Consider the following 11,256-nt stretch of genomic DNA (forward strand, 5'->3'; position numbering starts at 1 on the left):
CAAACAAACAGGGAATGGCTGAATGAGTTATGGTACATGAATGTGATAGAATACTATTGTTCTGTAGATACAGGGGAAGGGAATAAGTATTTATATAGCACCTACTGTGTGCCAGGCACTGTGCTAAGTGCTTTGCAAATACTATCTCATGTGAAATGATGAAAGGTACGATCCAGAGAAACCTGGGAAGACTTGTAGAAATAGATGCAGAGTAAAGTGAGCAGAACCAGGAGAATAATTTGTACAAAAATAATTTTGTAAAAATACATTACTTTGAAAGTTAGGAACTCTGATCAACACAATGACTAACAACAATTCCAGGGGATTCATGATGAAGCATGCTACTTATCTCGACAAAGATGTAATGGACTCAGAATGCAGACTGAGCCATATTTTTTTGGACATGGTGGATGCAGAAATTTGTTTTGCTTAACTATAGATATTTGTAACGGGTTTTATTTTTCTTGCTTTCTAACATATGCAGATGGATGGAGAGAGAAAAGGTGGTTATTTATTTAAAAAATAAAAATATGGGTCTTTGTTTCAGAGAAGCTTGAACTTTGCAATTTGCCAAAGCCAATTTAGCTTGGCTAAATTAAATCTCCCCTCCCTCCCCCACTCCTGAATGTCCCCTACACACCTACTTTTTTAATTTTATGTGTTTTGTTTTTTCCATCAAATTTTTCTATATATAGCCTCCCCAAATTAACCAGCTTCCTTGTAACAAAGATTAAAAAAAGGAAAAAAATAATTCAGCAAAACTGTATATGTATATGCAACATTCTACACCCATATAACCCCTTTCTCCCCATCTCTGCAATGAAGGAATAGAGAATCAATCAACAAGTATTTATTAAGCACCTAATATAAGCCAGGCACTTAAGATACAAATATAATGAAACAATTAGGTGCTAGGATACAGATATAATTAAACAATCCCCACTTGCAAAGAGCTTACATTCTAACAGGAGAGACAATAAGTGTGTGAACACCCAAACGCACAGAGAGAAAAAGTGGGTGAAGGAGGGCAGGGAAGTGGCTAAATTGGCTTTGGCAAATTGCAAAGATCAATGAACTCAAGCTTCTCCCTAAAACAAAGACCCACATTTTAATTTTACTTTTTGTTATTTGTTGGGTTTTTTTTTTAGGGGGGTTGAGGGGGAAGGCAATGGGGTTAAGAGACTTGCCAGGATCACATAGCTAGTAAGTATCTGAGGCCACATTTGAACTTAGGTCCTCCTGCCTCCAGGACTCTATCCACTCTGTGCCACCTAGTTGCCCCCATTTTTTATTTTTTAAATGAAATTTTATGATTTTTAAACAAACGTCTACCTTCTTTTCCTCCATACTTCTCCACACATTGAGAAATTAAGAAAAATAAAACCCCTATTACAAACATATATAATCAAAACAAATTCCTGCATTGGCCATGTTCAAAACTATGTCTCAATCTACAACTGAGTCCATCACATCTCTATCAAGACGTGGCTAGCACTGTTTCATCAAGAGTGCTCTGGGGGGCAGCTAGGTGGTATAGTGGATAGAGCTCTGACCTTGAACTCAGGAGGACCTGAGTTCAAACCTGGCCTCACATACTTGACACTTACTATCTGTGTGACCCTGGGCAAGTCACTTAACCCCAATTGCCTCACCAAAAATTTAAAAAAAAAAAAAAAGGGAGGAAAGAGTGCTCTGGAATTGTGGTTGGTCATTGTGTGAATGAGAGAGAGAAAATATACACAAAGTGGAGATTTTTACACATGCACACTAGCATGTGCATATACACACATCAAATAAAGAAATACAGAATGGAAATACAAAGTAGAACACAGGAGGATGGATACTTGCAGTTGAAGGAGTCAAGAAATTGTTCACTTAGAAGATGATAAACAAAGTAATTCTTGAGCTGTATCTTGAAAGAACACAGGGATTCTGAGGTAGAAGTGAGGAAGGAGTACATTCCAAATATAGGGAACAGTCAACACAAAGGCATAGAAAAAGGCATGGAATGTTACATATAAGGAACAGAAAGAAAGCCAGTTTGGCTAGATCACAGAGCTGGAGGTAAGGTGGGAATGTAATATAAAATGAGGTTAGAAAGTATTATTTTTTTCATCTATTCCCTGGGCCTAAGCTTGACCATTAGGATTTACAGGGTTTAATTTCACTTTATTGTTTTGTTTAGTTTCTCACTGTGCATACTGTTTTCCTAGTGCTATTCATTTTACTCAGCATCAGTTCATAAAAGTCTTCCCACATTCCTCTCAATTATTCATATTCATCATTTCTTATGGTACAGTATTCTTATAGTGTAACTTGCTTAACTAGTATAATTTGCTTAACTGTTCCTCAAATTCATTAATACATACTTTGTTTCCAGTTCTTTGCTATGATAAAAAAAGAAAAAGTCTAGCTGCTGGGTAATTTAACCAATTTGTGAGAATTGCCTAACACTGAGAGGATAAGTGACTTGCCCAAGGTCACAGAATAACAGTAGATCTTCCTGACTCCAAGGCTGGTCCTAATCAAATAGCTGATGATCTATAAGCACACAAAAAATACTAGGCACACTCTGCTATTTAAAGAAATATTGTGACTTAAAAGAAGTTCAAAATAATTTTTGTGAAGTTCAAATTCCCTTTTAAAGAAGATAATCACCTCAGTACCTCCAATAAAGTCCTTCTTCAATGTCTCATTGTGATGTGGATCATCCAAGTTTTCTAAGGCTATGCCAGTAGTAAAAGCTCTGGCAAGTCCTAAAAAGCTATCAAAGTTTTGAATATGGCCTGACAACTTTGTTATCTGAGGACTTGTAATTAGCTAAGAACTGGAGTGCAAAGTGATACATTCTGACCTCAGCAAAACTCTCAAAGAAGCTACCAATTTATTGAGGGACTGCAATCTATCTCAAATGGTGGAGTATGCCCACCAATAAAACCATGGATCCAATCCTTTCAGTACTAATCATACTATAATTTACACATTTTATAAGTTCATTCTTTTCTAACAAAAACAGCCTACATTTAGATACTGCTTCAAAATTTATTGAGGTCTCTTCCTCATAGACAGTACTATTTGAACATTTCTTCTACCCCAAACCTCTGATCTTAAAAGTCTTCTACTGACTTCAGAAAACTAAGGAAAATCCCCACCACCAGATGGAAGCAGGGAGCAACAATCAGGCAGATAGGACCCAGTAAAAGTGAGCAGTCCACCTGACTTAGGGGTTGTGACAGAATAGCCAGGTCCTACATATACCCAATTAATAGGGATTATATAGATGCAAGGAGGAAAAAATTAAAATTGAAAAAAAAAAAAAAAACTTTGCTTGCTCTGACAGATGTAAACTTCCCCAACATGTTCAATTTTAAGTCCTAAAACTTTTATTCATCAAATTCAAAACTTTTATGTCATAAGTTTTTAGATAAAACATGTATACAGCTTTTTTGAAAAGCATTTTTGGGAAAAATGCATAAGAAAAAGTAAAATCTTTAATCTTATATAAAATAATAAAAATTCAAATTTTCTTGTCAAGGTCAGGTCATTCAAGTTTAAGTTCTATATCACAAAATATCCCAAACCAATGGGGAAGTTGTAAAAGTAAAAACAAGTAGCTTCCCACTGTTTCTCCTTTTAGCTAACATTCTAGACCTTTAACAACTAATAGATTTGAAAATGATCATCTTTCATTTATGTCTGATCTTAAACTGATCTTCACTAATGTTTCTCCAATACAAATAATATTAACTCTTGGTTTTAGAAAGATACTATTTATCACATTAAGGAAAAATCCATTTATTCCTATGTTTTTTTCACATTTAATAATGGAATGCTGCATTTTGGTAAAGGCTTTTCTACCAACTATTGCAATGATCAAATGATAACACTATTGTTTTTGTTACTAATTCAGATCATTTTGTTTATAGGAGTCCTACTGTTAAACTATGGTGTAATAAATACTTTCTAATCACAGTAAATAATCTTTAGAATACACTGCTGCAGTTTCTTTGCTAATATTTTATTTGGTATTTTTGAATCAATATTCATCAGAAATATTTAGCTATAGCAGGAATTCTTAACTTCTTTTTAGTGTCATGGACCCCTTTGACAGTCTCAAGAAGCCTACAGAACCCTTCTCTGAATAATAATAAAGGGATACCTGGAGGGGGCAATCCAGGTAATATTAATACATTGTCATTTCAGGTATCAACAGCACACCATTTAAATGCATAACATAAAATGCATAGGAATACAAAGGAAACCAATTATATTGATATACTTATAAAAAATAATTGTAAGACCACAGGTTAAGAACCTCTGAAATATAGTTTTCTTTGTTTTATCTCTTCCTGAACAATGGACCACTGGGTAAGTGACCAAGAAGCAAATAAAGTAGCTTTGATAAATCTAAAATACTGCTACATCACTGCAACTACAAGTCTGTTCAATAAGGTGTTGAGACTTGGGAGTCAGCAAGGCTCGGGTTCAAATCTCAACTCTGACATAATAGAGGTATCACCTCTGGTACTTACCCTCACTGGACTTCAATGAGATTGATAACAAATGCAAAGTATTTTACAAATTTTACACTGTTTTTACAATCTCAGTTATTGTTATCAGTGGCTGAGCACACAAAGTTAAAAACAGATTCACTCAGACCTTAGAGAAACTTTCAGAAGTGTCATCTCTATGCCATAAGAAAAGTCACCTCTGGCAATTTCCTCCAAGCACTAGGTAGCTAACTCTTTGGCTTAAGTGTTTTATCCCTCTAGAACTCTTGAAGTTTTAAAAGGGGTATTGGAAGAGGGCAATCCAAGTAATACATTAGCATAGTAATTTCAGGCATCAGCAACCTCCCAGAATAATGAAGAGCGTGAGTGTTATGGGTTGGTTTTTGTTTTGGGGGTTGGGGAGTGGGTGCTGGGGTTCCTTCCTGGAAAATCTTAAATCATAACCACAGAGGGTGTTTAAAATATCTTCTTTTGGACAGGACCTGAGTTCAAATCCGGCTTCAGACCAAACACTTGACGTGTACTAGTGACCCTGGGCAAGTCACTTAACCCTGATTGCCTCACCAAAAAAAAAAAAAAAGAGTTTCATGGGGAGCAGCCCCATTAAATTACTCAATCAGAGACACAGGGCCAATGTGTCAGAGGTGGTATTTTAATCTAGATTTTCTGTCATTCTAAGAAAAGGGGGGGAGAGATGGACTCTGCCACTATGCCCAGCAGCATCTACTAATAAACTAAAAAAGACACCACACAACCAGAACTATACTTCAAACTCACTGAAAATTTATTTTACTACTCTTGAACATGTATCTGAAAGAAAACTAAAGCAGGCTCAGAAGCAGTGACTGAAAAACTGTTTGAATACTAAGACTTAAAGAATTTCTACATATGATCCAAAAAGAAAGGAACAAAGGTCCTGAAAAGAAACATGTGCCTGTCTGCACACATGCATGCAAGATAGGAATAGTTCTCATTCCCATCTCCTTATAATTCAGCATGATTTTAGAAGGAAATCATCTCTTCTGAATGGTACCCTAGAGCAAAAAAAGAAAAAAAAACTGGAGAACGACAGATGAAGAAAAGGCTATTCAAACTGTGATATGTAAGGGGCAGCTAGGTGGCGCTGTGGATAGAGCACCAGAGTACCAGCCCTGTAGTCAGGAGGACCTGAGTTCAAATTCCACCTCAGACACTTGACACTTATTAGCTGTGTAACACCAGGCAAGTCACTTAAACACAACTGCCTCACCAAAAAAAAAAAAAAAAAAAAAATCCTGTGGTATACAAATGGAAAGGATTATTATTACATCCAAGAAACAACAGATATAAGTAATTTGGGGAAGCCTAGGAAGATTTAGATACATAAAGGTGGTGTGAAATAAACAGAACCAGAGTAAACAGTACAACAACTATAATAATTAAGATGAAAAGAACAGTCTAATCACTGAGAATTCGGCATCCTTTTAATGACCAGTTTTGATCTCAGATGATGAAACACTTTCCTCCCTTCAACAGCGAAGTCTGGAATGTCCCAGGAACTATAAAATATGGATGCTCCCTATAATTTCTTAACTCCCTTTCTTTGAGGGACAGCATATGCTGAAATGACTAATATATAAACAGAAGACATCACACCAAAAGAGATGGAGGGAAGAGGAGGAGGAAAGGGAGAGAAACTCAAAACTGTATTTTTAGGTTCCTCTATAGGAAGTGTATAAGCAAATCTCAAGACTTACAGAAAATTTTGTGAAAGAAAAACAGAATGTAAATTTGATTGATTATTACACAATTCATTGTAACTTTCAACTTTCCAACTTATTCATAAGCCAAAAAGTTAGTGTTCCCAAGTTGTACTTACTGAATGGAATAATACTAATAAGAATAATATAAGTTTAAGACTTGTTACCTGGTAATGCTGAACTTATGAATCAATAGCATTTCATTAAAATTTCCTGTACAGACTAAAATTTCTACCATAACTAAAATTTCATTTCTGATTCTACCAGGAAGAATTCTGACATTAAATTAAACTCAACAAGAAAAACTATTTTCTACTTCAATGCAAATATTCTTCAAACCCACTACTCTTGTAATAATTTTTTAAACTGGTAAGAGAATTTAAATGTTTATCTAATAATCAAGTATATTCTTCTTTCACAAAGCTCAAATTAGTTTAAAATTAACCATCTGAAAAAAGTAGCATGTTATCCAATTCAGTTAAATGTCATTTATCTATCTGAGGAAGTATTCCACACAAATGAATTTTTCAGATCATGTGGGATGAGCCAGAAGACTTAGGCAAGCCATCTGTGCCAATTACCTGTATGACCTTTACCAGGTCACTTAACTTCCCTAGGCCTCAGTTTCTTAATCTGTAAAATGAGGAGACTGGACTAGATGACATTCAAAGCCTTTTCTAAGTCAACAAACTGAAAATCCCTTCTCATGCACCATGAAAAAATTTTAAAGCATCTTGGCCATTTTGTATTAAAATCTTTCAAAAATATTGCACACTTTCCTATCTTAGAGGATAGTGCCCCTAATAACCTTTTCTTGTTGACTCTTGGTCAACATTATGACCATCTATTACTGTGCTTTAACAGAATGAGAAGGAAGTCTTAATTTAAGTTTCCCTTCTCTCTCCCAACTAGGCACTTTCCTAAGAACTCTCTACTGGCTGCCTCTGGGGTGGAAGTGCTGAAGCTTTTACTCAGCCATTGTTTCAAAAAGCTGAAATTGACAAATAAGCAATGGATTTGTGAAGTACTTTACAAGTACTTTGACACTGTTGCAGTATTTTGAAGTTGATATCTAACAATGACATCATTAACATGATTAAAATGATAAAATAGCTAATTAATAGAATAACATTTCAAATTTTGTGCAATAGAAACATGTTAATTATAAAAATTAGTGTTTGTTAAAAAAAGTAAGGTTTATAAATTCTTCAAAAGTGCAACCAAATTTAAATAGAAATTATGTCTATAATTTATTAATACTATAGATAAGTAGAAAAATAACTTTTTAGCAACCATTTTTTCATTCGACAGAGCTCTGAACAGGTGCAGAGAATCATTTATTTCATTTTTGCATTATTAGCCCTTGCAATGACTTTAAAAATATACCTTTTGCACTCGGACATAGAATATATAACCTATAGATATCACCAGCATATACTTCTTCATAATATGAAGTGTTAGCAGTGACAAGGGTGCATCCTCCTATCCCTTCCAAGCTCACTTCTCTCCCCCAAAAGACAAAATGTGTTAGTACTACTCAGTAACTCAGTAACTGACACTGAGCAAAGAACTAACCAGAAAAAGTAGTTATTTTAGTTAGGGAAGTTTATAATCTAGATTTACAAAAGTCCCCATCTGCTCATTTCAGGTTTAGAAAGATGAAAAAAGTTTGAGGTCAGTAGACCTATCTTCATCAAGTTTACTATCTGCTTCTTGTTTGCCACCAATCATGCCTTTAAAATTCCATTATACATATAAAACGTATACTAGGAAATGAGTTAAGAAAGTAGTGGGACTTAAAATTGGTCTCTCTGGATTAATTAAAACATCAGATAAAAACCTCTGAGATCACCTTTACTTACTTTAATTCCTTTGGGATTTCCCTTCTCATACCTTTTCTTCATAAGAAACACAAATGATTTTACCCTCTTATAAGTAATGATTATTTTCTTGATTATATCTTGAAATGAAAATCAGTTTTGAAAGTCAACATGTACCTGCTGGTTTGTGAAAGCAAAATATTATTTTAGAAGAAGTAGAGAAAAGTAACAGACTTCTAATTGCTATATATTTTAGTGGCATTTTAAATTCAACACCATGCAACCTGGGAATGCTTTATGCAAGTCAAGAAAAACAAGTCATTGATTTTTCAGCAGCTATTTCTGAATAAGAATAGTCGATATTCATATAACACTTTAAGCTTTTTCATATATTAACTCCCTCCCAATAACCTTGTGAAGTATAACCATCATCATCCCGATTTTACAGATGTGAAAACAGACTGAGCAGTGATAGTTAATCAAGTAGACTCCAGTAGTACACCACAACTAACTCTTTAATGAAATGGTTCATGAAAAGTGACATTTATTGTTACAGTAACTTCCACTCAATCCTCATTAGCACAGTACCACCCTATGGTGAACAGGATTAGGAGTTCGGATCTTAAGTACTTTCTCTGTGTTGGTATTTAAACGAAACAATTCTTATTTAAACGAAACAAAACTTATTAATTCAAGAAATTTTTACTGACCATCTGAGATGAGTAAAGAGTTTAATCCCTCCCCTCAAGGAGGTTACAATGGACCTGGAGAGTAAAGACACGGATACACTTTTTTTAAAAAGGGGGGGAGAAAAGAGGGGGAGGGGGGAAGAGGGGGGAAAGGAGGGGAGAAGAGGAGAAGGGTGGGGGAGGGTGGGGGAGGGAGGGGAAGAGAGAGAGGAGGGGAGGAGAAGGAGAGCTTGATGGAGGAAGAGAAGGAGGAGGTGGAGAAGACAGGCTTGATCACAAAAAATAAATAAATAACCAAAGTAGCTCTGTCGAAGTGAACATCTGACCACTGGTAACTAAATTGTTGTCGACAACTGGCACTGGGGCATTCATTCAACACAACTCTGTTCTGTTTGAAGTCTCATCAGTTGTTCCTATATACGTGTGTATGTATGTGTGTGTATGTATTTTTTTTTAACCTATCTCTAAGCTTCATATTTTTTCTTTGTAATCTAGGAGTTGAAGGGGTAAAGGGAGCTGAGAGAAAATGAGGAAGCTTTGTCCAGGGTTGATTTTTTTGTTTTGTTTTGGTTTTTTAAGGTAAAAAAGGAAACGGTGTAAAGTGACACAGTACAGGGGCCCATCCCACTTAAAAGAGGAGAAGACTAATTTCAGAAGAACTTCGGGTGTGGAAAGAAAACCTAGGTGGAGGGGTATACCAGGGGAAGGGTAGAGATAAGGAGACAGGTGTTCTTCGCGGCTGTTACCCAGGGGGCAGGAACTTCTTGGAGGCGGGGAGGGTGGGGGGAGAAGACCAGAGGGTCAACACTGTGGGGCTTTATTTTGTAGGCTGAAAATAGTGGATAAGAGGAAGGAACTGGGGTATGTATTTTCGGGGCAATTGGGGGAGGCAGGCTTGTATGTGTGTGTGGTTGGGGTGAATTGGGGTTTGGGGGGAAACAGGGTGTGTACATGGTTGAGGAGGAGGCAGGAGTGTGTGTTGGGATGGAAGGCAGGCATGTATGTGCGTGTGCGTGTTTGGAGGTTGCAGGCAAGTATGTGTGGCTAGGGGTGGAGGTGGGTGGTTGGGGGGAGGCAGCCCCCCGGGGCACCCTTGCGGACTGAGAGGGGCAGGACGGCGCGAACAGGCAGGTTATGGGGGTGGGGCGGTCGGACAAGGGGCTCCCCAAACAATGAAGGGGGCGGAGGCCGGGCCGGCGGGCAGGGGAAGGGGCGGCTGGCGCGCGGGCAGCGGCGGTTACCTGCGAGAGCTGCCGGGGGTTGGGGCAGCCGAAGAGCGCCGAGCTGGAGCTGAAGCTGATGGCTCCTCGGCGGCTGAGGACGTGCTGAGGAACCGGCCTGTCCAGGGGCAGCACCGGCAGCTGGTAGCATACTTCCATTGAATACAGCCGCTCTGCTCTCCGGCCCGGCCCCGGACCGCCGCAGCCCCGCAGCCGCCGGGCGGGGGAAGCTGGGGAGCCAGGCAGCCGGAGAGGAGGAGGAGGAGCAGGAGAAGAATGAGGAGAAGGAGGAGGTGGAGGTGGAGGTGGCGGCGGCGGCGGCGGCGCGGACCCCGGCGAGGGCAGCCGCACTCACGCCTCCCCGGGACGGGGGCCGGCCCTCCCTCCCCCTTCCCCTCCCTCCCACCCCAGTCCCACCGCCCCCTTCGTCCCCCGCCCGGGAAGACGCGGCGGCGGCGACTGTTACAGACGCGCGCCCCGCTATTGTCAGGAGGGAAGGGGAGAGTGGAGCCGAGAGGGACCGGCAAAGTCCGGGAGGTGCCCGGGGTCCTCGGCTGGCCGGGGAGGAAAAACTGGGGCAGGCAGGATCTTTAAAAAGGGGAGGGCGAGCTTAGCACAGGGGGAGCGAAAAGACCGTTGCTGCCGGCGGCGAGACCCAGGGCGCGCGAGGCTCCGCGACAGGCAACTGGCTTTCTCTGCCGCCGTCCTCCTCCTCCTCTCTCTCTCCTCCTCCCCCCTCCTCTCCTGTCTTCCCCTCCCCCTCCCCCTCGTCCTGACTTCACTCCGCCGCCAGCGCGCGCCCGGCGTAATTCACACTTTGCAGCCCCAGACCCTGCGCCAACCACCGCCGCCGCTGCCGCTGTGACGTCACGACGCCGCGCCGGCGCGCGCGGTTGGATCGTGCTGCCGTCGCCGCTCTTGGGGGAGGCTGACGAACGGGCCCTGGGTGGTTAACTAACGTCTCCTCCCTCTAACTTTCAACCCTTTGACCATCCCCTCCAACCACATTCCAAGCAGACGTCCCACTCCCTAGGAGTCTTTCCATTCTCCTTTCGCGCTCACGCACCGGATCTCCAGAGCGCGTGCGCTCTCTTTTCTCACACCCTAGGGATATTCCGCTGGTGACCCCCGCCCTCCCTTGCGCTATTAGGGGTGATCCCCGCTCCTTCGGGACACCGGACTAGCTCCCCGAGTCCTCCTTCCCCTACCTTCCCTCCGGGCACATAAGTCCAGACTAACGTTGAAACCCTCCCTGGCTTCCAGCCCCGACCATTGGG

At 40.2% G+C, this 11,256-nt stretch overlaps 1 protein-coding gene across 2 annotated transcripts in view; it reads right to left on the bottom strand.

Moving 5' to 3' along the window:
* LOC114054211 (high affinity cAMP-specific 3',5'-cyclic phosphodiesterase 7A) overlaps nucleotides 1-10,160 on the bottom strand; it is a 141,220-nt gene extending 131,060 nt beyond the window's left edge. For both annotated transcript variants that reach the window (XM_027877382.1, XM_027877380.1), the window contains exon 1: nucleotides 10,001-10,160. In XM_027877382.1, coding sequence (XP_027733183.1) covers nucleotides 10,001-10,138 — 138 coding nt within the window. In that variant the 5' untranslated portion in view covers nucleotides 10,139-10,160. The remainder of the gene's footprint in view (nucleotides 1-10,000) is intronic.
* Between the last annotated feature and the right edge of the window lie 1,096 nt (nucleotides 10,161-11,256).

This window comes from Vombatus ursinus, unplaced genomic scaffold (genome assembly GCF_900497805.2).
Source record: "Vombatus ursinus unplaced genomic scaffold, bare-nosed wombat genome assembly UNPS02014812.1, whole genome shotgun sequence".
Classification (NCBI taxonomy): Eukaryota; Metazoa; Chordata; class Mammalia; order Diprotodontia; family Vombatidae; genus Vombatus; species Vombatus ursinus.